Below are 25,744 nucleotides of genomic sequence, written 5' to 3'. Positions count from 1 at the left end.
ATTGCCGCCTGTGATCGTCACTGTGCCCGTTATGCGAGATGCGAAGAAAGGTGAAGATTCTCAACCAGCTTGCTAGCTAAGGCGTTGTGCCATATGGTCGGAATTTCGGCATTCGTTTTAAAAGTCCAGCCATGACGTGTTGAGGCTGCTTGAGGAACGCTTTCTTCAGTCTGTTAGTCCGCTTCGGAGCCAAACTACATACTTGACAAACTTTAACTCAAAGTCGAGGCTGAAATTGTTCGCAGCCTCATAAACGAAGGAGACGCGACACAGTGCTGACATTACGAAGCTTTGAGGGAGTGTAAAGTCCCGACCATGATCAAGTTGGTTGTAAGCGCACTTAGGTAGCGAGAACGACGTCGTACTTTGCTGCGCTACTGTGCACTTTGCTGCTCCTTTGGTCGTCGCAACACGTATGCTTATTCTCCATGATCAATAGCTGGAGGCTAGGATGTACAAGTAAGATTATATCATGGTCTTAGCTTATTAATACAAAATTTTATCAAGTGACAACACAACCAACTAGTGGCTTAAAACAAGAACTGAAACTAACAAACGGCAAAACGATAAAAACAACATTAGCTCATAGTAATATGTTGTCCAACTAATATAAATTTAAACGCTGCTGCTTTAAATACTGTTTAATACCTGCGTTAATGGAGACTGCGCTGTTTTAAATTCAAGGACTACCGGCGATAAACTGGCGATTGTCATTGACATCAGTCTACCGTCGCCGAAATGGTGAGCAAGTCATCGCGACTTTCTTAATGTCATAGAAATGGTACATTTCAAGATAGCGTATTATGTGTTTAAGATAACGGTGCAAATCCTTAAGTGTAACCTGCGTTACATGTGCTGGTTATATCGGGGGCATAAATAAAGTATAGGCGATTGGTTGCTAAGCTTGCCTTAGGTGTCCGCGGCGTTGTAGAATGACTAAACAGAAGTCATTATCAAACTATATCGACGTTTAAAGATTCATAATAGGATTTCAGTTTGTATGAACCTATGCAGAAGCTCAGAGTTCTTTGCTGGTCTGTTTCGTTACTTTGTTCGCGGACTGTGTACTACCTTCAACGAGGTGCTCACTGTGCGACGCCGTAGATGTGCTCACAATGTTCTTTTGGTCATTGACAGGGTCAGAATCAATCTCAAGGCGGCAGCGGTGGAGGTGGATCCGGCGGGGACAAGAAGGATGATAAGGTACTGTGCTGTTTACATGTGCGCATGACAAGTGTGCATAGCAGTGCGAAGTTGGCAAAGCGGTATGACGTTCGGATTTGTGAAAGCGTGGGTGTTAACCACTCTTAATACGTGTTTCGATGCCGTAGCTCTTACACACTTATGTCTTGAACGCGAATTGGTGCGCGTCGATGCAAATAAATCAATATCTGGTCGTTCCTGTTCGGTTTCAGTGAGAATAATTGAGAAAAGACGGAAGCCACAATGAAGCACGAGCCACAAAACTTCCTTTCTCTGCAGCGCGGCGCTTAAGGCATACGTGTGAGCGTATGTGCTTATGTTTTAGCCGAAGAAAGTTCTTATTCACAAAGTGTTGCAGCATTTGATTAAACATGTCGCCGGGACGATAAGCTCCAATATTGGATGTATGTTGTCGACCGCGTTTTATAGGTCGTTATTCTGCCCGAAAGGGAAGCGCAGGAAGAAAGTAGAGACGTCTGGCTGGCGACTTTATTGGCGCTCGAGTGAACTATATCGAGTGCCACATTGTAAAAAATGAATGCAAGTCACCATCTGGCTACCTGGCATTTCATTGCAAGCAACACAGTTGTGTTTCTGAATTGCCAAATACTACTGGTTTATCAAAGCAGCACAATCAGTTTACAAGATAAATATTAGAGGCCCACGTGACTCCAAAGCATGGCGATAGCTTCATCTGTTTCCCTCCCCGATAAAACCTTTTTCTTGTGTGGCCGATGCAAAGCTGATGATAAGAAAAGTTTCTAAAAACAACTATCTGCTCCTTTTGCACATCTCTGCGTTTTGTCACACATGCTTCCATTAATTTTGACTTTGTTGGTTGTTTCCTTCTGATTATTTCACTTTGCCTTCTGTGTTTAGCCTGGCGGGCATCAGAATAAAGTATAAATCCCATGCAAGCAAACTTGCGCACAACGACAACAAGCGATGCAAGGGAGATGGCTGTCACATTCGCTCGTCGCCTACAAGTCGAACCCAACGCGAGCGGCAACTTGAGCGATGTCTCCCTGGTGTTGCCAGTTTGAGGGCAGCAATGTACGCTGAAACTGGCGTGCCGCATGCTCGAATAAATTAAGTTCATTTATTTTGCTGTAGACAGCAGCATAAAGTATTTCTCAAAGTCTTGCTGCAGATCTTTAAAGCTTTCTTTGCCGACTGCTGCTGCTGTCGGGCACACAGGTCGGGGGGGGGGGGGGGGGGGGGTCAGAGCATGCTTATAATGACGGGAGCGAGTCAGAGGGGAAAGGCCACGCTAGAAACTCGTTCTCACCCCACCGCGTCGAATCTAAAAAATAAACAGCATGCACATATGCATATACACCAGCATGCAGCATGCATATACGACACTACAGAAGCGATCAACCGTCATATCAACACTTCTGTGCCCATCGCGGTAGCTTTGCAGCTATGGCATTGCTAGAGGCCGTGGATTTGATCCTAACCACGGCAGCCGCATTTCAACAGAGGGGAAATAGAAAACGCATGTGCACTTAGATTTTGCGGCACGTTAAAGAATATCATGGTGTCAGCGTTAATCCATAGTCAGCCACTGCAGCGTGCCTCACAATGCGATTGTGGTTTTGGCATGTACAGCAAGTTTATTGAGTTCTTTCAGCAAGTACAATTCAAGTTTAATACTTCTACCACAATGTGATGCTTCATGTGAGGCGATGACTATGCTCAACCCTCTCAGAGGTTATGAAATATGGCGCACGACACCTCAAGCAAACACCTATCCCTGTGTGTTCTGTGCACTATGCAGACAAACAGCAGTGGTGCCCGCAAGGTAACGTCACCACTCTCATGTTAGTCTAAACGTGGAAGAAATTAAGCTTTAGCCATCAACATCACCACTAATTATCGTCAATCAAAGAATCCAGCACAGAAAGCTTCGTTTATATCGATTACCACAGTGTGTGGGATCTGCATAATTTCTTATCCTTGCACATATCAAAATTTGGTGATTTGCTCGTTTCCTGCAACAACCTGTAGTATCACTGTTGTACATCCTGTTACGGCTTCATGCTGTTGGCTAGTCGCTCATAGCACTTCCGATCAACGAGTGACGAATTCTAGCTATCCAAAACCAAGCAACAAGAACGAGCGATCTGTCCACACGACGGCCTGTTTGTCAATCGCACAGAAAATCGCTCTCATGGGATTTGGGCTTAAAGTTGCATTTGTTAGTCAGTACTGCATTACAACTTATTTTCTTACCTCTGTCCTTCGTCTGCTCGTACTGTAAGTACAGTGCTCAAAAACTGATATGCAAACAGCAATGAATGTCTTTTATGCGTAAATATATGGAAGTGCAACATGTAATTGCTCTGTAGCTGGTTCCTAAACAGGAAGTAGACCTGTGTGTATGTTTTGGAGTCAAGTTAAGCCGCTGTTATTAATGCAGGTGAATCTGGAAACAAAGCAGCACATCGGAATAGTTTTGAAATTACTCACGTTTCAATTTTTTAGCACTACTTGTAACGTCTTGTCAACTAGTACCATCAATAGGGAGCATAATGCCATGAATGGATAGTGTGTCACAGATGCTCAGTGCTCTTCATCTTGAATTGCTGCAGTCAGGATGCACTCAACGGAGACTAAAGCTTTGTATTTAATGTACGACGACTAAGTCAACAAATCTTTACCTGTGTCTCATTACTCACAGAAACACTTGTCAAAACCATGGAAGAAGAATACAGGAGCTATGTGCCGTGAATGATATATAGAGATGTTAATTGTCTCAGAGCATTATTGAAAGTACAAATGTGGGCGTACTTATGAAAAAAAAATGACTCGCCATCCCGGTCATGCGAAAGTGGATGGCCAGCGAAGCTGTTAGAAAACCACTCAAAATGCCATCGATAGGGATATGAAATGTTTTGTTGTTCTGCCTAGCCTTAGCACGACACCGCTGTTGAGCGTTACGATTTTGCACTCTTCGACGCTCATCATATTCACGCTGCTCTATGGGAGTCTTTGTGTGGTCTACCCATAGTGGTCTTGCAATGAACTGAATGAGTTGCTAGGCAGGTCTCCCTTTTATATATAAAGTTTGGCGATGTCACTCACTGATCCGTATGCTGCTGTTTCCCCTTTCCCACCGGAACAGCTTATGCAACCGTAAACTTTACCGGGAAACACACGCGGAGAGAAGGAACATGCCTCGCATTGTTCACAGGTGCCTTATCATCCATCATGTGGTTTTGACGCTTGTTTTGTGCTTTTCTTGATTGAAATGAATACTGAGCTTTGTGTTGTATGCCTGATTCTAAAGGAGATACGCACTTTTTTTCTGTTCAGTTTATTGCTTGCTTGTGGACAAGAAAAATCCCTACCAACTAAAGGCTAACCGCTCAGCTGTAATTGTTTGATTGTTTAGCTATGTAATTGTGTTTTCCAGTGTTTTGTGTTCCTTTGTTCATTTATATTTGCATTTTCTGTGTGTTCACTCCTGGTTGGACTCAAGTGAGTCTGCAGTATTTATAGATAAATTAATAAAAATTCCCAGGTGTCCTTAGCTATTGCCTAAGAGACACGAAGGTGAAAGCCTTGTAAAGCCTACTGTTTTTCACCTTATGTAATGCCTTCGGGCCTTCAAGGCAATAATAAATGAAATAATATACCCTAATCCCCCATAATCCAACCTAATCCAGCTCAATCGACCTTAATCCACTATGATTGGCCTTCATTCACCTTAATTCAATCACTAATAAATCATTAATCAAGTTTGCTAATCATTAATCATCTATAATACACGGCTAGGCATGCTTTGGTTCACTTCTGCCCTTCCTTGGGTCATGTAATATTTTCTGTACCTCACACCGAGATATTGAAACATAGGAGTCTTAATGCTTTCGCTTTAGAATGATGTCGTTTGGGCTTGTCATTGGTGTGGCTACAGGACAAGAAGCGCAAACACGAGCCACCGATTCCGAGCCGTGTGGGCAAGCGTAAGAAGCGCACCAGGGGACCCGAGGCTGCAAGCAAGCTTCCACTCGGTGAGTTTCAGTATTGCCTTATGAAAATTTGTAGTCATGACCCAAAAACTATGCATCTGGCAGATTGATAGCTTGGGCCATATGCAGAATGTCATGCAGCAGCGGCCCATGATAAAAGAAAGGAACACCCATGTGATGGCCACATGCAGCAGCGGCCCATAATAAGAAAGGAACACCCAAGTGATGGCCACAGTAGCATGTCGTCTCTAACATCATGTGGCCTTGATGCCCTAAGTGCAGGGCTCGTACACCTCCTTGAAATCCTTGGGAAAACCTTGAAGTTTAGAAAATGACATTAAAAGGCCATTAAAGCTCCTTGAAAATAAATGCACTCCTTGAACTTCTTGAAAGCTGAGGTCCAGCTCAGTGGCTGCTTAGCTGTAACACATTGCAGCTGAGAAGGTGGACATTTGAATACATATTAATTAATGGCTATGAATAAAGTGTGTTTCAACATTGTTTAAATGTTGGCCTTCGTGAACCTTGAAATCCTCCTTAGCTTGGAGTTAAATGTTCTGTACGAATACTGTGGACGATTTAAAAAGATATATCCCAAGCTGGAACCATTGTTTACACTAGAGTTACCACTTTCGCCAAAAAGAAAAAAAATTAAACAAGCCGTGGGAGGACGTGGGGAGTGCTTGTATGTTGTAAACGATTCTTTATCACTAAATACAAACAAAACTAAAACAAAATTGAGTGACTTCGCATCATTGAAATCTATTGAAAATTTGTTACACTTTCAAAATATTCATGATGTCCTTGTTGCATATAATTTAGTCTCAGGCATATTAATAGCCGACGAACAACATATCAATACGTAGAAATCAAGATGACAACAAAATACCCTATGCTTTATGAAACTGAAGAAATTTCTTTTGAATTGGGAAGCAATTTGGTTGCGACAATTCAGTCGTGTGCTATGCATGAAAGCATGACAGAGCGTTTGTGATGTTGCTTTTATTGTGCTTATTTAACGACAACTGTAAAACCGGCTAATGGCATGGCGGTGTTTGGGTGGGATCGGTAGCCGGCACCTCAATAGGAAAATGGTTGTGCTAGTGGAAGGCCAGTCCGGTAGCAACCCTAGTTTCAACATAGGTACTTGTCTTTGTCGGTGCTCCAGCCTGGTAAATCCCTTGTGTGAGCAGTGCTCATCACTTGAGGGTACCGTCTTCCAGTGACATTCTCTGTTGTTTGGCTTTGATGCCATGAGGTAGCATATGAGGATTTACCGCCCACTCATCTGCTCCTCGGTTCACGCAGTACGTAATGCCTGTGGTTGAGGGGATGTTCCACATCTACTGCCATGGCCACAAGTGGCACTGGCTAACACACCCAGAGCTAGAGCTGGAGAACACCCACCAACCTATATTACCAACACCCACCGCTTTAGCCCAGTGGCTATGGCACTGCACTGGTGAGCTCGAGGTCATGCATTTGATCCCTGCTACAGTGGCTGCATTTTCAATGGGTGGCGGAATGCAAAAATGCCCGTGTACCGTGCTCAGGGTGCATGTTAAAGAACCCCATGGAGTCAAAATTAATTTGTACCTCTCCCTCCCGTCCCCCACTTTGGTTCGCCCCATAATCAGGTTGTTGTTGTTTTGGCAAGTAAAACACCAGAATTTAATTTTTGACTGGCATCCGCACTCATTTCATGCTTTTAGCCAGTCCTTGCGGAGAGTCATGGTATGTGGGGGCCTTGTAATTGTGCAGTGACACCTCACACGCGATGCCGGCTGAAGTTGCTGAAGCAGGAGCGCATCAAGGACTACCTCCTGATGGAGGAAGAGTTCCTGCGCAACCAGGAACGCCTCAAGCCGCAGGAGGAGAAGCATGAGGAAGAGCGCTCCAAGGTAGAGACACACTACTCATTGCTGTGTCCCCTTCTTATGCAGTTTTCTTTTTTCTAATAAGTTGGGCTACTGTTAGCTGGGTTACATTCAGAGATTGTTGTTTGAAATGCTTTGAAAAGTTTTGCCTCATGCGACTGGCCTAGTCAGCTGCTGGGTGCGGCTGACGACTCGGCGCTGCCTAGGCCAGTCGCATGAGGCAAAACTGGGGTGGTATTCTGTAGGAGTCCACCTAGTGGACTGTCCATTTCGGCCGGGGCAGATTGGCTGGAGCCGCTCCTCTCCTCCTCGCTCATACAGCTGCATCCAATCAGCAGTGGCCGAAATGGACAGTCCACTAGGTGGACTCTTACAGAATACCGCCCCTGAATGCGCATTTCATGCAGCAATCTCCGATCACGCCACTAGGGAATACTGAAGTCGTAACACTCTTATGGAGGACAGACACATTGCAGTAAAGCACTGAGATATCCCATGTGATAGTCATCTGTGACTGCGTTAGTAGCAGAAGGACAGTGAGGATGGTAAAGTTACGGCAGCACTAAAAAGACATGTTCATATTTTTCTTCCTCTTTTTTTCTTTGTGTTGATGTTTTTTAATGGGGCCATGACACGGTTGTCGAACCATTCTCAGTTTATCATTGCAACTGAGAGTTGAAGGTCCAGTATTTTTATACACTTAAAAAAAGAAAAGCTGGGCTATCAGTATGCATTCTAATGAAAAATTTCAATTTGAAATCGCTTACACTAAGCCCCAGTGAGCGGAAGTGACTGTCATTTTGCCACAGGCTTGCTTCACATCAAGAAGTGTGGGGCGACTGCTGTGTCAGCTGCTCTCAAACATCCCGAAACCAGGTGCGCACTCTGCCAGACTCTTTGCTCCATACATTCTGGCACCCAATAGTGCAGCCAGAATGTTGTCACGTGATAAAACTGCACAAACCAGAGGTCACCTGCAAAAATGAAGCCGCGCATATACTGCGCACATTGACCTCGTAGATTGCACTTCTTTACTCGTCGAGTGTGGCCAGACTGCTGTACAGCTCGATTGCGAAAATAAGATAACAATACACATTTTATACCACACGAAATGTGCTCAAATTTCACCCGCCTGCTGTGGGATGCATGTGGTCTAGTGCATAGCTCAAGCCTGTAAATTTGGTGTCATGGCCCCCATTAAATTTGACGCACAAGTGCTTTCCTTCGTAAAGGAATTGGACTGGGCAGTGTGTCACACTGTTATTGTGCTTGTGGTTGTGACGCACCTTTGCCGGATTATTTTGTGAATGATGTACTCTCGCGTTTCCCTGTGTGTGCTCACTGCTAGTCCTGGTTGTGTCATTTGCAGGTGGATGACCTCAGGGGCAGCCCGATGTCAGTCGGTACCCTAGAAGAGATTATCGACGACAGCCACGCCATTGTCTCAACATCCGTGGGCAGCGAGCACTACGTCAGCATGCTGTCCTTCGTCGACAAAGTGAGTATTAAGGGTGCTCAAATAGGCAGATTTTCTAGTCAAATCGAATACAAGTATTGAATTTTCCTGACTTTTGAGCAAATTAAGATAAAGATTTGTATGGAGTCTGTTCGGTTGAAAAAAATTAGGTTGCGTCCATTGTTTCATGCATGCTCTTTGCAACTGGACATCCAGTCGACTGTTGAACTTGTGAATGATAACGACCTGCCGCGCACCCCACATGGCACACCTTTGTCGCATTGCCGACCTCGCGCTGGTCTCTTCTGTCTCCCTTCCACCCTCTCGCAGATCTCCCTTCCACCCTCTCGCAGATGCCATAGGGGCAGGGGAGCATGAAGGCTAGTGTGGCAAAGTGGCTGGCATTTTTTTTTTTAATCTTTTCCTGGATTTAACTTTGGTTTATCGCGCAGACACCCAGTGGCAAGATTTAATTATAACAGGCAATAATGCGACACGGCAACATTTTAGTAAGTGGTTTATTTTACCATAGCTGCTCATTATTACATGCAAGTATTAACCAGTAATGGTATCAGTAGATTCAATTGTACTTTTTTCTGTCTAATAAAAATGTCTGAATGTTTGTCCCCTCTGTGTGTGTGTGTGTGTGTGTGTGTGTGTGTGTGTTTTTTTTGATGCAACCCAGTTTTAATGCTCAGTTACCTTTTATAATAGTGGTATTTTCTTGGCACTTAAATATTGTTAAAGTGGGTTCGACCAAATTATGTGTAAGGTTAAAACTGTGCAAAGAAATTAGGACAAGCAGAAGGAATATCCAAAACACCACGAGTGCAGACTGCCAACTGTTTATTCTTGATCATCAGAGCACAGGCTATTTCAAGCAAGAACCCAAACACGTGACTACATCGTCACTCACACTTGTGAAAATAACAAAAGAGAGAATTCTGCAATCTGCCCAAGTGTGAGTGCAATTGACGTTCATTGTATCGAGGTTTAACTATATTTTTATGTTGGTCTATTATTAGAGGAGGTAGGAGAAATTGAAATGTTGCAACCTCATGCTGCCAGGGGGCGAACTTCATTGCCAAAATGGGCCCTCCCTCCATCTGCAAGTGGTGGTTCCCAATCTGCAGCTGTGATGTGTCTGCCCAACAATCATATTCGGTCTCATGCTCAAGTTACAAGGGGTATCAACGTGCGTCCTCTTGGAAAATCGTTTATTAAGTTTGCAGTTAAACACTTTGAGCATGAAAGATAGCCATACGAAATGCCACTTGAGGATTGCTCAAAGAAGATGTGCTGCGTGAAGAGGGGTTCTCGGCTGCAATGCAGGTAGTGGGCAGTCATAAAACGACCAGAGAGTGCCTCTGGGAAACATTCTGTTGTCACACCTGAGGTTGCAGTTTCTGTGCCCTGCTGCAGGGACTTCATTTCAATGGGAGCAGATTGCAAGAATGCTCATGTAGTGCTCATGAATGTTCAAACTACATCAAGTGCTTGAAATTTATTCAGAGCCCTCTGCTGCACCATCTCTCGTAGCCTGTGTGTATAGTATTGGTATTGTGAAGCCCCTTTACTAAATCTTCTTACTTACCTTTGTTTGTCTTTGCGCTTCCTTGTTAATTACAAATCCTGACCAACTAGTAGCTGAATCAAACCTGATTGAGAAATGTTCTAGTAGAACGCCCAATAAGCGCAATTTCTCGATAGTGCGATGTTGCACCACTGCGCAAATGGTCGCTAATGGTGGCATGAAGTCTGATCTAAGCATAAGAGCCAAAACGGTACTGATCTAACACAAGCTGGAGATGGTGGAAATGAAAGTATGCTTACTAGTTAGCCCTGTATTGATGTGTTTCATTCTGTGAGAATAGTGCATGTTCCTCAATGATGTTTGCAGGACCAGCTGGAGCCCGGATGTTCGGTGCTGCTGAACCACAAGGTCCACGCGGTGGTCGGTGTGCTCTCGGACGACGCAGACCCCATGGTGGCCGTCATGAAGCTCGAAAAGGCGCCCCAAGAAACGTACGCCGACATTGGAGGGCTTGACCAGCAAATTCAGGTAATAGGGCGCAGGCTTGAGCACGTTGGTATCTTAGAAAGATTATGCCAGGCTTGGCAGTACGAGAAACGGTGGAGTCCTCCCAAATTTATGCAGGAAAAGAGAAATGAACCTGCTACTGTTTGCCCCATCAGAAGATACCTGAAGAGTTTTCATTAGCAAGGATATGCTTGCGATGCAACTTGCTTACAAAGTAAGTTAGAAAATTGGGCTGGTTTTAATGCATGCATACTTAAAATCAGCACAGTAAAACGAATAGCAAAATGAGAAAAATTGTGACTTTTTCATGTTGCCATCATTTTTACAGGCTGAACTCACTTATGCAAATATAATCATTGATGCAGATGACAGGCTGGAGGAACTAAGTTAGGCCGGGTTGCAGAAGAAAGTGTAATCATTCTTGCTAAATTTAACATTGCCCTTAGTGTTTCTTTAGGCACACAAGATGTCTGCTTTGATTTAGGTTCTTTTGGATTGGTATTGGTTTAAAGAGAACCTAGACATTGTAAGAGAGCAAAGGAAAAGCAGGGAAGTTAACCAGAAGGACATCCAACTGGCACTCTGCACAAGGGAAAGAGGGTTGACGTGACTTTTGCAAAATCCCTACACAATCTTCGAGCTCGTCATTGCTGCTTTTCATTAGTGAACTAAAAAGGCTGGGTCACAGCACTTATAACAATTTGTTATGCAGGAAATCAAGGAAAGCGTTGAGCTTCCCTTGACACACCCCGAGTACTACGAGGAGATGGGCATTCGACCCCCAAAGGGAGTCATCCTGTATGGACCTCCGGGCACGGGCAAGACGCTGCTTGCCAAGGCAGTCGCCAACCAGACCTCAGCCACCTTCCTGCGTGTCGTCGGCTCCGAGCTGATCCAGAAATACTTGGTACTGTGCCAAGATTCTTCATGAGCCAGGCATGCAAAGTAACTGAAAGCAAGTGAAAGTACTCGGTTTCATGTATTTAACTTGTGTAAATGTATTTTAACTTCGATATAACAAAGTGTGCTTATCTACGATTTCAAGGTAACGTAAGTTCACTGTGAGCCCCATTGGTCAGATGATTCAGTTACATGAGGTTGTTTGCGAATCCACCTTTCATCTTGTGCTGCAAAAAGCAACCGGCAAAACAGTTTACTGAGTAGCCAGCCATGGCCTTCAAGATTGTGGTGCCTGATAGCGGAGGCCATGATTTAGTGAGTGTGATGTGAAGCAGTGAATGCCCTAAGGGGCATACATATTGGCGTATTCTACGCAAGCATAGTCTTTGTAGTTCTGTATTTCATGTGTGACTTGTGTCAGTGCCTGTCGTGGTCAGAATGTCGTGTTTTTGTTGTTGATGCTAAGGATTGACAGCATCGGTTCTAAATGTCAATGCAAGGCCCTATCGCTTAAGGCTGGTATCTGGCAAACAGTCGCAATCGGTGAGAAGCAAAAGGATGTCGCCACTCTCTGCAATCTTGGAGTCAGAAGAAGCTATCCGTGACTCCATGAAGAAAAGAACAGATTCTCTATGAAACTGATTGAAATATTGAAATTAACAGACTACTGTATTTACTTGATTCTAATGTGCCCTCGATTGTAACGCACACCCGTTTGCGTGACCTAAAAAAAGAAAGGTCCTTTACAGTACTGTGCTCCTCATTCTTTCATACAGAAATACAACTTCCTCTCATTTGAAAAAAAAAATATTTACTCCCATTGCACTACAGTTGCAAAAAATAGAAAAAGTCGCAGTTTCGCTCGAAAGGCGAAGCATCGATTACGATTGGAAATTAGTAGGCAGCTATACGAAAAGTAAAGATAGTATTTTTGTCGGCTATATAAACTTTTAAATATTCACTTTCTAACGAATTAACAAGCATGGTGTCACGTGTCACAAACAAACATGAACATGTCTCATTCAATAACCACAGATTTATCAAAACGCTGGAGTGACGAAGTGTGGTAGTAGGAGCAAGGGAATTGACCTTTATGTGGCCTCTCACTTCAAATCGAACTAAGCAACAAGAGCACAGCTCGGTGTGCCTAGATGCATAGACTCTGTCTCCATCGCAGATCGCTTTCAAGATATTAGACAGTTTTAGTTTAGCGTATGCAGCTTATAGCGTACGCTATACACTGTAGTGCAGCCTATGCTAAGCAGCACACGTTTTTTACAGTTTTAGTTGGCCGGTGAGATCTTCGGATCTCAGAGGCCATATTCCGTCGTTGCGGCTATTTCCCGACTGTAGCGATAGGTGGTGCTGCCATCTCGAATGTTTCTTTCTTTAGGCTTCGACTCATTCGAAATTAGAAGCGATCGCGAAAATGCCACAAGGTTATACGTAATACTCTGTCGTCGAAGCGGCCTGAGACTAAGCGAAAGCCGTTTACACATTCATTTGCTACGAACGAAGTGCATTTTACAAAAGCAACGCCAAATTCAATTCGAAGCAGGCAGCTGGGACCGCCGCCATGTTTCACGCAAACTCCGCAAACCACGCAAAAATGTTAACTCGCTTGGGTTGCATACACCCGCTATACCTGCTATTTTTTAGCGTACGCTATACTAAAACTGTTTATTGGCCGCGCGGCCACACCGTACATAGCAGCCACCGGTGTAGAATGCCTCTCCTGTTTGTTCCAGACCCGCAAGCAACTTTCGGATACTCCAAATGCCCCTGATGCGGCCCAATTTCCGTCCACCTTCGCACACGTGATCACTGTCCTTTAATTGCAGCATCGTGATGAACTCTGCATGTCTTTGCAGTCGTCACTTCCATGCTGATAGAGCAAACGCAGATAACGGGAAGATGGACAGCGCACTAACCTAAGCCAAAGAAAGCATTGCCTAAGCACACATACTACACCACATGGAGGAAGCTACGGCAGCTAGGCTCAAAACGTGCACAAAGTGGCCATTTTGAAATGCCGATGGCGATGTGGCAATGCAGATTTAGGGTCATACTCAATTCTAGCGCACACGCAATTTTTAGACCCATTTTATCGGAATAAAAGTGCACGTTAGATTTGAGTAAATACAGTACTTTTACTGCAAATAAAAAGGTTTAGGTGAGTGCAATAAGCCTGCAACAAGTTTGGAATATGCGTAGCCAATTCTTCGGAGCTGCTTTATTATTTAACCACAAAACCACAGAATTGCTACCTACTCCATAGAATCAACTTGCAGCTGTTCTGTGTTTACTGCATGTTTGCAGCAAGTTATGGGTTGGAACTGTTTTGGTCGTGTGCAGGGAGATGGCCCCAAACTTGTTAGAGAGCTGTTCCGGGTTGCTGAAGAGCATGCACCATCCATTGTGTTCATCGATGAGATCGACGCTGTAGGAACAAAACGGTGTGCATATTTTTCTTTTCTCTTCCTCTTTATATGGTTCTTCACCGTGAAAGCTCAGAAGCTTGATTTTAGCTGGTGGTTCAGTTATTAGTTCATCTGCCTAAAGCAAAAATGTGTGAGCTTTCTGATCTTGGGTGAAAATGCAATGAAATATACCACCAATTTCTGTTGAGCAGCACTGTTTGCAAGTCCAACTAATAAGTATATGTCAAATCATACTGGTAACTGATTATTGTATCGTTGATGTTTGCCATTCTTTTCAGTATATACAGTAATGTGAACAGCAGAGTGCTGTGAAATTAAACTTCTCTTGTTATCTCAGCTTGATGACTGTAACTAGAAGCAAACTAACCTTTTAGTGGTTTCGTTGTAGATGGCAGACCTATAACAATGAGCTCCAGTGTTACAGCTCGCCATGTTAAATGTGGCTACAAAAAGTTTCAACAAGGCAAATGACTTTACTGTTCTGAAAATCTCAGTTAGGTGCCTGTTAAAATTTTAAGGTATAATTATGTGAAGGTGTCACCAGCGAACTTGGCTTCTCTTGCTCGTTCTTTTCATTGGCCAGGTATGACTCCAACTCTGGCGGGGAGAGGGAGATCCAGCGTACCATGCTGGAGCTACTGAACCAGTTGGATGGCTTCGACTCGCGTGGCGACGTCAAGGTGGTCATGGCAACTAATCGCATCGAGACCCTCGACCCAGCACTGATCCGGCCCGGCCGCATCGACCGCAAGATCGAGTTCCCACTTCCCGATGAGCGGACGCGGCGACGCATCTTTCAGATCCACACGGCGCGCATGACGCTGGCTGGTGATGTAAACTGCGACGACCTGGTTGCCGCTAAGGATGACCTGTCGGGCGCAGACATTAAGGTCAGTAGGAACCTAGGTAAACGCTGCTTTGCAAACCCTAATGAATGATGCATTATTGTTTAGTGTTGTAGACATTTTTGTGCATTCCAGAAAGGGTGCTTTGTTTGACTTCATGACTTCAAATCCAGTAAGAATAATTCACTAAATCACCATCGTACTGTGATCTTCTAGCCTCGTGGTTAGCTGAAATGGTAGAGTGACCACCCGGGAAAGATGTTGGTTCTGGGTTCACTTCACGGACTGGGACAAATTTTTCTTCAACTGCATGTGCACCACAAGTTTGGGCTCCTCCACCATCTCAAGATATTCTGTACCGACTACCTTGAATGGGTACATATCATAATTGATCTGGCTGTTGGAGCAGTCCGTAAATGAAGTGCCATGGCTTGGGTTCACTTCATTCCCATGATGTCTGGACATGTCTAATACTCTTATCAAATGAATTTTGCAACGCAGGCCATCTGTACCGAAGCCGGACTCATGGCGCTACGTGAGAGACGCATGAAGGTGACCAGCGAGGACTTTCGAAAGTCCAAAGAGAACGTCCTGTACCGAAAGAAGGAAGGAAGCCCAGAGGGTCTCTACCTATGACCTTGTCAGCTTCTCCAGAGTCCTCTGTGGAGGCTAATAAAAGTGTTTACCTTGCTTACCTGCAGACATTGGTCTGTGCATTTTCTTTTGCATGAAATGCGAATGTAAACTCCAAGACACCAGCAGATACGGCCACATGAAAAGTGGGTCACATGATGAACTACGAGTAAAGCATCGCTGCATTAAGAAGCGAAGGATTGCAGAAAGGTGGAAACTTGAAGTGATTGACGATGCTGTCAAATAAGGAATGTCGCTAGAACCAGGATTTTGACAAGTAGACTCGTCTCCGTCGAGGCAACAACTGCTTTCCTGACAGTGTTTCTATAGCTCAAATAAACCCTGTCAAAGAAAGCAGATCAAAATGTACTTCTAAGGGTGCTGTCGCAGATCAGGTAGGAATATGTTTAGGAGATGTCTTGAGGCATATGTAGAAAAGAGGATAAGGCTAAGTGGGGTTCGCTGTGTAAGCCTCGCGTGTGAACATGCCATAATGAGTTAATGCTAGCCTATGTCTGAATCCAGCCCTCGGAAGATATCATCTTGAGCGTTCGTGGTGGCAACGAATTGGCCAACATCATGAGCAAAGAACTGTGGTTGGCAGCTGTGTCGTACAAAAGCAGTAATGATTATCAAAGCAATCGTTCTCGTAATACACCCCAACAATTGTTGCATCCCTGTTGCATAGGTGCCAGCCATGTGAGCCCGCCTGGTTATAAGAATGGTGCAAAAAGATGGAAAACAAACACACACACACAAGTTACTGTAACACCTGCATGTGTTTCCCGCAAGAGCCAATGCTGCAACACCCATTAGGCGAGCTGCTGCTTGCTGTATGTTAATGGTGCAAACTACTTTCAAGAGACTGTGCAAGCGTTTGACTGCTATACCTGTACATCCTCTACGAAATGGTTAGGTACTTTGCTCTGTTGATGGGGGTGTTTTCTATGTAAAATACTCAATAGCCTCACCAGTTAGCCGATTAGCCAGGTAAGCTAACTGGCACAGCTGAGAAACTAACCATGGTCTGCGATAAAGGAATTTATTCCGCGATTGTGTTACAGCAGGTCATTCGTGGAGAGTAGACATTGAATGTAGAATGCTTACACTGAGAAAAATCACACAGCAACTGCTTGGTCCCAAATATCGGCTGTGGCAACTATTAATTGTCACTGTTGTCGTATAGTTCTCATTTCTGATGAAAGAACTGTTACGATTAGCATCAAATAAGCCCCATAACTTGCAAGGCACCAAATTAAACCTTAAAGTAAAATCTAAAAGGGTTTATAGCAAGGTTTACTTCTTTTGGTGCTAGCAGCCTTTTAGACTGCAGTTAGCCTTTATTGTTTTCATTTGGACGCTATGCTGGCGTCACCTGTGACGTATTCGTGTTCGCGGCAGCACAAGCTGTCGCGGTCTGTCGGTACGGCAAATGACGATCTCGGAGTTCATACTCTGTGGCTGCCGCGAACGTTTTGCTTTGGGCAGGCATTACAACAGTCGTATATAGTGCCATGCGAGTGATAATTGGAAGTGAGGCCGTTGAAATTTAAGATGCTTTACCAGCAAACCCTATTGCAACCCTCATAAGCCTTTCATACGCAACAACGCGGCTAGTGCTATCACCGAACTTTCGGCACAAACCATAGAGTTGCACAAACGCTGCAGTTGGAATGTCCCTAGATATAGGGACCCTGCGCAGCTACAACAGCTCGTTTGACGGCGCTACCATACGGCGCTTTTTCGCGAAGCCGCCATATCATCGTTTTCATCGTGCCCGTTTGGCCGTATCGCCGTCAGTTCCATCGCTTTGCCGCCTCTCCTTGAATTACTGTCAGTGTTGAGTGTACGAATATGCAGAAGATAACGCCAAGGAGAGATAGCTGCGCTGAGAATTGATGAAATGCTAAATCTCGGGTGCCATATGCCTATCTGCGCCCGCTAGCATTTGTTCTCAGGCCTCAACTAAAGTATTCGTATTCGGCACGAACCTGGTAACGCGCTCGTGCCCCGCGTCGCTGCATGCATTTTTTTTTTTTTTTATCTCGAGGCGAGGCAGTAGTTCTGTAAAACTCTGGGAATGCACTTGTGAGAGGCGCATTCCGCGTTTACCACGGTACAGGAAAACTTGGAAATGTCTGTGGTGTGCCCATAGTGTAGTTAACCCTAATACCCAGGAGATGTTTTGAGCGTCATTCTGTACGAAGTCCTCCGTTGGTTTCTTCCAACTCGAGTTTTTCTTTATTTTTTTTTCATGTAAAAAAATACTTTAAGGCGGTACTATGTATTTAGACCGTCGTCGTGAGGCGAAGTGAAGCCTTTTCGAATGAGCGAGCCCAACTGATCGAGCTTGCGTGTTGCGATCGCAGCATCTCCGGTGTCTGCTCCCTCGATCGTCGGCGAAAACGATAGTAAGAGGTCCAAGCATTTGTCTTCCTAATTGTTTGTTTGTTTGGGGAGCTTGTTTGTCTACAGCTCGGTTCTTGGCCGCGCTGTCGCCACCACAATGGGCAATCAACACGATCAGAAAATGAAGGTAATACCACTGCCCTAATGGCCGCCGTTTTCTGGTCTGTTCAAATAACGGCTACGTGAGTCACAACGTCTTGTGACTATATATCCGTTGCCTTATACAATCTCAGCAACATAACGAAGGCGTTTACTGACACAGACGTACGGCTAGGAAATACACCGCTGTCCTCTCTCCACCGAATGCTACGCAGTGACGATAGGTATCTCTGTCCGCTCGCACCACAACTCATGTAATTAACTAATTAATTACACACGTTTTAGATACACGTGCGCTTTGACTCTCCCTAAATCTTGCTCTGTTCAGACATTCCCGGAGCTTTTGCTCATAGAATCGGCACGCGCTTCGTTAATCAGCCGAATCGAGGCTTGAAATGCATAGTTTACGAGGGTCACCTACTACACACCGGAAGAGAGCTACCTACGCTCGTGTACCTTGTTCTCTCTCCACGCTGTGCATAAAAGGGAAAGACAATAAAATTAAAAAGAAAGACAATAAAAGTGGAGCACTCTGAAATAAAATTTATTGATAAAAAAATTCACAGTTAAAATAGATGGATTGGTCAATTCTGTTGTATTTTTTTGTTCGTCGCACTAATATTTGACGTTGGAGCGAGTCCATCGCCAGCCATTGTGATAATGCACCCGAGTGCAGCTATATATATTGGTGTACCTGACGACTCCGACAGCAGTCAGTGAGATATCACCGTCGTGTGCATCTGTGGCTGTGTCCATCTTTTGCTGTTATACGTTCCTTGGTGCGCGTTTCAATCGTCGTGCATACGCATTCTTCCTCACCTGTACCAGCCACCTTTTTTTTTCTTTTTGGAGTTGACATCCGTATAAAGGTAAGTATAGCTTCTCATTATGGATAATGGGAGGCTGACCTTATTCTTCGCTCTTTATACCTATCATGCCGCAAAATTTTCGCACGCACGTTGACTCCTTTGTCTTGCGATTCGTGCTGATTACCGTTTTTAACCTGGAGGAGTTTGACCGCAGCAGTAGCAAAACTTCACTACCCCGCTAAGTCGACACAAAGACCGTGTGTACGTAAAATCCTTTGTGCGCGCAGTTCTTTTTCTCACCGGCTCTTGTAGCCTTTTAGCACATTTTTTTTTTCTTTTTGGATTTGACATCCGTATAAAGGTAAGTATAGCTTCTCATTATGGATAATGGGAGGCTGACCTTATTCCTCGCTCTTTATACCTATCATGCCGCAAAATTTTCGCACGCACGTTGACTCCCTTGTCTTCCGATTCGTGCTGATTACCGTTTTTAACCTGGAGGAGTTTGACCGCAGCAGTAGCAAAACTTCACTACCCCGCTAAGTCGACACAAAGACCGTGTGTTCGTAAAGTCCTTTGTGCGCGCGCAGTTTTTTTTTTTTTTTTTTTCTCACCGGCTCTTGTAGCCATTTTGCACATTTGTGCTTTTCTACAGCTAGCTTTCCCACCGACTTCCTGTCAGAAAATATGCCACAATTTTTGTTATGATAGTTGATATCATTTGACTCTAATGGCGTCCGGAATTAGGCTTCGCAGGCAACGTAGTTTACGTACTGTGTACCTGCCATATGTCGGGGCTCTTTGTTCGATCCCATCTGTGTTGTTTTCAAGGAAAATGGTGCAGCCAAGCATCGTTCGCGGGCGGACCGGGTAGTCAGATGTGCGTTACCTTTTCTAGTATTTCCCGCGTTAAGTTCCGCACCCAAATTTGTTTTATTTCGGACAACTGAGGTCGCACCCTTGATAAACAGTGCTTCGAGATACACTTCTCCGCAGTTTTGCATGGACAATGTCAAAAATATCGCATAAGGAATGAGTTGATTCGATACGAAGCTTTGAAACGTTGCGGCTTTGCAGAAAATAAAGGCAAAATGGAGAGCAGGTGCTTGCCCATTCTTTGAACTTAGTACTTTTCTTTTGTCAGAGTGCTCGTTATCTGTACATGCAATCCCTTAGGTATGTACATAGCTTCATAATAATACTTATGATAGCGCTAAACGAACATGGGCACCCTATTGGCCATCTCGTCTCCACTCTCCCCTGACCACAAAAACCATGCCCCGATCCCCTTGCCGCTCTCGCAATGAAGGTGTGACGAGGCAAGCGTAATCGTACGCTTAAGAAAGTAGTCCGGTGTTGATTTGGGCGCACGCCTAACTTCTAAGTAGAAATTTACAGCGCTATTATAAAAGAAACCAATCTGCGTTAATTCACTGCTGTTGAGGAAGGCATAAAAGAAAGCCGGTAGCGCATTGTTGTCTGGAAGTTGCCTCCTTCCTCTACGGCACTCGATCATTTTTATTCATACTCACTAGCTTTCTTAGCAAAAAATGTTTAAACTTCTTGCCACACTTTTATCGTTTATTTCCACTTACTCGCTTCACTTCAGATCCAAATCTTGAAATTCTGCCCATTGACACGGAAATTTTTTGATCGGCGTTTCGTCCTCACGTAGGGCGTTTCGAGTTTCGCGCTACATGTTAATTTCTCTGGAGATGCCACCTCGGTGTGGCTCATGAAAGTAAACTTTACCAACTTATTCACATACTTCATGATACGCCTATTCTTACATCAAAATATAGCATAATAAATAATTACACGTTTTTTAACGTTATTGATGCTTTGCTTAAAAGAGATTATTGAACTTCGTTCATGCGGGTTTTGACAACGAGTTCGTGGTCGATGCAGGGTCAATGGCGGCAGGAGAAAGATGGTATTTTACCAAAGAACAATTGGCCTGCACCCCAAGCCGAAAATGTGGTCTGGACGCGGACAAGGAGCTCTCGTACCGACAGCAAGCTGCCAATTTGATCCAGGACATGGGACAACGCCTGCAAGTGTATCCTTGTGGTCGACAAGGCCGTTGTGCGCAGCTTACATGGTTAGGCTTAGCGCATGTGCTGGCTTTTGAATCGCGTCGTACGCCCGTTTCGACGCGAAATCGGCGTCTTTTTCGACGATATCTCGTGCCCCGGGCGTTGGTGTGTTCTGCCGAGGCAAGTGTCGACGAGTGGCCGCACTTAGCGGCCGTCTACGCGTGCTGTTCGACCTCTTCTCGAAGCTCCCAAGGTCTCCAAGCGGCCGCGGCGCCAGATAAGGACGCTGTTTCTTCGTCTTTTCCCCCGTCGTGTTCGCTGTTTTTCGCGACCGATGGGCCGTTTCTTCGACGCGACTGCGGTCGCGGAATGTGCGCTTGGCTGTGTTGTGCAATGTGTGCCGTCCACCGTCCATGTGTGCGCTTCTTCAGCTTGGCTTCCGAGTCGGCTTGAACCTACTACGCAGCTCACCCTCCAAGCACGTGAGCCATTGCACTCCGGGAGTCATTTTTTGTTGTTTTGTAGCGTCGCGTCTGGGCAACTTCACTCAGTCTCGTCGCGATCGCGCGAAGGAAAAACGCGTAAAAATGAAAATGGCGCGTTTGTAACGCGGGGATTACCCGCGTCGCGTGAGCTGTGTTAGTAAACGCGTAGATTGCACGCTGCTCCGCTTGTGCTGTGGGGCGATTGCTTCTCGATCTTCCATTTTTCTTTCTCTTGTTTTCGCCGCATGGCACTGCAACGTGCGATGACGCACGTCTCGCGTACCTTTGTGCGGTTTAGGTCACTATGCCGTTTGGATGCGTCGCACGATAGCTGGAATTCAAAGCGCCCTGGCTTTCTCTAAATGTTCGCGGGCGCTCCATTCATTCGGATTGCCGCTGTTGCTCGTGGCTGATGGCTACGTTAAGCGATTGACACGAAAACGGAGAGAGAAAAAGAGTTGCAAATTATAAAGACGTTTATTATCTTCCTTCGTCTCTCGGCAGTTTCGGTGTTTTCGTGGTCTCGTGCTCGCATGAGCGGGTCGCAACATTCGCGAGAGAAAGCCGCCGAATACAGGTCAAGGGTTAGCGAGGCATTTCCTAGTCGTTTGCAGCGTGAATGAGGCGTTACGTTTCCTTGCTGTCGTTTTCTTTCTTTTTTGTTTTGTTTACCCCGCCTTTTGTAGGCTGCCACGTTATATATTTTAACAAGTTCACACCGTGATCACTCCGCGGTGTTCATTCACAAATAGCACTTTCATTTCCCTTGCTTTTACAACCATCATGAGCGCTGACATCACGTAGTGCTGCGTTAGGTTATGTGTCGTTTTTGTAAACAATAAAATCAATCAATTCCACTTTCTTGATTTTTGCACTGTAAATGTATGAGTCTGGATATTCCAGCCACCTGTTCAATGTTAGCGGCGTATAACATATTGCAACACAGCTACCTTCAATTTCCACTATTTCATGCGATAAGATGCTGATAAGATGATAAGATGCCTCTGTAACCTAGAAACATTAACATAGGGGCATCAAGAGAATCACTGCTAAGTCAGTTCATATTGAATAACCTTTCCAAATTCGTATTACACACAGATTAAAAATCTTTGATGTGGCACTAAGAGTGACAATTTGATGTGGATTTCATGGCGTTCTTTATTTAATGTGATTTTCATGTGCAAAATCAGGTTGCTTTCACCTTTTATTGCAATCATAATTCTTTATTTCATAAGTATTAACTAGCACTTGTTCAGAGCAGACAAGTCAAATTCTGTGATACTATGGGACTGTTGTTGGTTAACTTCAATTTAGTGTATCTGTTTGTCTAATTTTTATGCCCATTCTTGCTTACCTGGCATCTCCTTGTCATAACACTGACCTAACTGCTAGTTTACTTTGTCAGAACACAAAAGAGGATAACAACATAAAGCTGAATGAGTTATATCTTTGGAATGACAGAAAGGTTGGCTTTCTTTTGGTTGGAGGCTTGGTGAGGCAGAACATATGTAGGATATAGTTCGAAGGGGAGACAACGGTCCTGTCACTTTTAGGTTTCAGTACCAGCTTTCCTTCATGTGGATTTTGACACCACCTGCTTGATGCTAGTTAATTGTTTGTATTGAATAATTACAGTATGTTCTAAAGAAACTGCAGACTCAACCCAAGAGAATACCTCAGACTAGTAACTGCCAACTTCTTCTCTGAAATGAGACAATTTCTGAAGGTAATTTGACATCTTCAGTGTAGCTGACAAGGCAAATTCAAGGAGAGTATACTTTAGTTTTACCAGCTCATATTCAAGCCATCTTGACAAAAATAGCAGTCAAAAACAGTTCCTGAAGCTCATCAATCTGCTGTTAACCATCAATCTGTGCTTTATATTTCTTCTTAGTGTTAGCACCAATCTACTGCCTGTACTTCATTAAGATATCAAACTGCTTTGTGAGTAATCGTTCAGTGGTGTTCACCGACACTTGCATGCTTCCACAATAACATCTTTGAGTATTTTAAAACAAACCGAGGCAGTCTATGCTTGTGTACGCTCTTGTGTTAGCTTTTTGCTTGCATTCGCACATAAAGCATTTACGCACTATGCATTGCAAGTGGGGTAGCGTTTCTTTTGTTTTGTGTGCATTGCAATGCTCCTTGACTAGCTGCAACAGCACCCAGCTCTGTATCAACACTGCCATTGTCTACATGCATCGATTCTACTACTACCACTCGTTCACCAAGTTCCACAGAAATGTAAGTGCTATCTTTCTTGTTGAACGAATTGCTGTTTTTGTGCTCAAATTGTTGCACCACCCACTGCTGTTTTAAATGAGCTCAAGCAATAAGTGTTTGTATTATGCACAGGTTCACGATAAAATTACTATGGGGAGGTCTGTGCCAACGTAATATAACAGTTCCCTTGTACTATCTGCAGTTGCACAATAAGATTCCTAGAAGGAGAGCTCACCCGGCATAACATAATTCCTTTTGCTTGATTCCATTCCTTCCTTAGCAGCAGTCACTAATGACTGTGCAATCTAGGTGATAACTAATAGGTGGAGTGCTGGTCTAGCTATCAACGAAGCACAAAAAGAAATTGAAATAGAATCGTTATGCTGTTCCAGTTCTGGCTCAGCATTCACCGCTTCTTTGAGATTGTAGTTGACTTCTTTGAGGCACATTGCAGCTTGTAGTTAATCGAAGTTCAGTTGTCTTGTGAGACTGCCTCAAATGTACGTTTACAGCAGGGACATGTTTAAAATTTGCAGAAGGTTTGTTAAATTGCATAATTTTCCACGCTAAACTAGCCGTGATGGTTCAGATTGTATGTGTCACTAAGTTTAGACAACACTTGGACAGTTATATTTGCAGATTGAAGGAGTTTGTGACATTCTCCACTTTCCTTTTTTTTTTCTGCAGCATTCTGAGAGTAGTCGAATAGAAGTATTTAGAAGACGATTGAATGTAATTCACGTGTTACAAAATAGCTGAAAAAATAGCTTTAAAGTTAATAACATAAAAAGTTGGAAACACGTTCAAAGTGAGCAGGGGCAAGCTTGTGCTGGACATTATTCCCATGCTGGCTTAAGTTCTTGCACTGGGGGGGGGCGCATGCAGACAGTAAAGCCAGCCTCTCATAGTCTTAGTATGAAGATCTTGCTTTATGTACCCTTGTGTTAGTAAAAGGTGGGAGTGGAAAGTTTCAACACTGCATTCATGATATCGTGTGTGCTGCACGCGAGTGCTTTGTGGACTGTGTCACGACAGTGCTTTCTGTACATGAGACTGCCCATGCAAGCAAACATGCTGCTTAGTGTGATGTGCACTACCCTCCTATATACAGGTGTAAGAATCATATCTGTGCTGTACACTCGCATGCAATGTTCCGTTTCTGTGGCCTTGTGCGCAAAATACGAATCTCATTGCTTGCAGCTGCACGGCACATGTAATGCCTAAAATATATCGTCAAGAGTTTGCAAGCACTACAAAACCCTGATGTTTGCGCAGTGCTTGCAGGAAATAGAAAAGAATGCCGCACAAGCAACCACATTTCCTGGGAGAGCACGTTCAAACTGAATACATACCAACTTGCCCAGCTCTGAATCCAAATACATTACCAACCATCAGTTCCTTCGTGCTATGTTATTGTGTTTGAACTTGCACATGTGGCATGCTTCATATTCCAAAGGACTGACTGGTGGGCTAGTTGGTATGGCATTATTTACACAGTAGCACAGAAGCACACGAGCATGAAGGAGCTTACGGGTGGCGAAAGAAAAAGAAATAATGCTGTATCCTGTCTGTTTCTTTTGCCGTCCGTGGGCTTTTGCGCTACTGTGCAAATAATCCTTCATATTACGTGCACTTTACCTGCTGAACAAAGTGTTGTTGCACTTCGATTGCCGATGGCAGTAATCTCATGGGGACAGAATCAAAAATGCTTGCACGCCTAGTTTGTGGTGCACCCCAAGGTGTTGAAATTAATCTAAAGCCCTCTGGTGCAACAGCCCTCTGGGCCCATTTATTCAGTTTTGGCACATGTCATTATTATGTTATTATAGCTTGCACATTTATGCTTCCAGATCTCACACTATTGGCTTATTATGCACCACTCAGTGGTGTTAACAGCTTGAAATATCGTGCTCGCTAAGAGGGACACCACTGTAGAAATTAATACTTGGGTTTAATGTTTTATGCATGAAGGACAGGCACTACTAAGAAAATTTGTTGCAAAATTGCACCTTTTCTCTTGGTAATGGTGTTGTGGAGGGCTTGCAGTCAGTTTTGATGGCACATATGGATTTCCGCATCACACCACCATTACAGTGTGACCGCTGCAACCAGAAATTTGAGCCTGCAGCCTTTTTCTTGATTGCTGATGCTGTAGTTTCTGCTAAGCCAATGTTGTGGGTCTTGACAGACGAGAATAAGACAGGGTACTTGCGTTTACGTTGACCTTGCGTGTGTCTTGGTCTCCAGAAACTGTCAATCTAGCATATTTCTTGTTTTGACAACATTTTTTCCTTGTTTTGTGTGTGCAAT

At 44.3% G+C, this 25,744-nt stretch overlaps 2 protein-coding genes across 4 annotated transcripts in view; both read left to right on the top strand.

The window, feature by feature from the left end:
• The first annotated feature begins 23 nt into the window (after positions 1-23).
• Positions 24-15,437, top strand: Rpt2 (26S proteasome regulatory subunit Rpt2). 3 transcript variants are annotated; one of them, XM_050192762.1, is made up of 10 exons: positions 24-50; positions 1,138-1,203; positions 5,123-5,219; positions 6,939-7,078; positions 8,424-8,552; positions 10,411-10,572; positions 11,264-11,458; positions 13,807-13,907; positions 14,476-14,782; positions 15,239-15,437. In XM_050192762.1, exons 1-10 carry the CDS (start codon positions 39-41, stop codon positions 15,371-15,373), a joined length of 1,344 nt encoding a protein of 447 aa, XP_050048719.1. In that variant the 5' UTR covers positions 24-38; the 3' UTR covers positions 15,374-15,437. The 3 variants fall into 3 exon arrangements, with proteins under 3 accessions (XP_050048719.1, XP_050048720.1, XP_050048721.1); XM_050192763.3 differs by lacking the exon at positions 24-50 and adding an exon at positions 719-741; XM_050192764.2 differs by lacking the exon at positions 24-50 and adding an exon at positions 763-781.
• A 5,124-nt stretch (positions 15,438-20,561) lies between these two features.
• LOC126545073 (uncharacterized) overlaps positions 20,562-25,744 on the top strand; it is a 36,892-nt gene continuing 31,709 nt past the window's right edge. Inside the window, exons 1-2 of the mRNA XM_050192760.3 lie at positions 20,562-20,746; positions 23,374-23,455. Of these exons, the coding sequence (XP_050048717.1) occupies positions 20,601-20,746; positions 23,374-23,455 (228 nt within the window). The 5' untranslated portion in view covers positions 20,562-20,600. The remainder of the gene's footprint in view (positions 20,747-23,373; positions 23,456-25,744) is intronic.

This window comes from Dermacentor andersoni, chromosome 10 (genome assembly GCF_023375885.2).
Source record: "Dermacentor andersoni chromosome 10, qqDerAnde1_hic_scaffold, whole genome shotgun sequence".
NCBI classification, from domain to species: Eukaryota; Metazoa; Arthropoda; class Arachnida; order Ixodida; family Ixodidae; genus Dermacentor; species Dermacentor andersoni.
Note: the sequence above shows the minus strand (reverse complement) of the source record. Positions and strands in the feature narration are given on the sequence as shown.

Excerpts from the sequence above, each read along its gene's own strand:
- Rpt2 (XM_050192762.1), top strand. Across the intron at positions 11,459-13,806 it reads AGCTGATCCAGAAATACTTG|GGAGATGGCCCCAAACTTGT; the intron begins GTACTGTGCCAA and ends GGTCGTGTGCAG. Across the intron at positions 14,783-15,238 it reads TGTCGGGCGCAGACATTAAG|GCCATCTGTACCGAAGCCGG; the intron begins GTCAGTAGGAAC and ends TTTGCAACGCAG.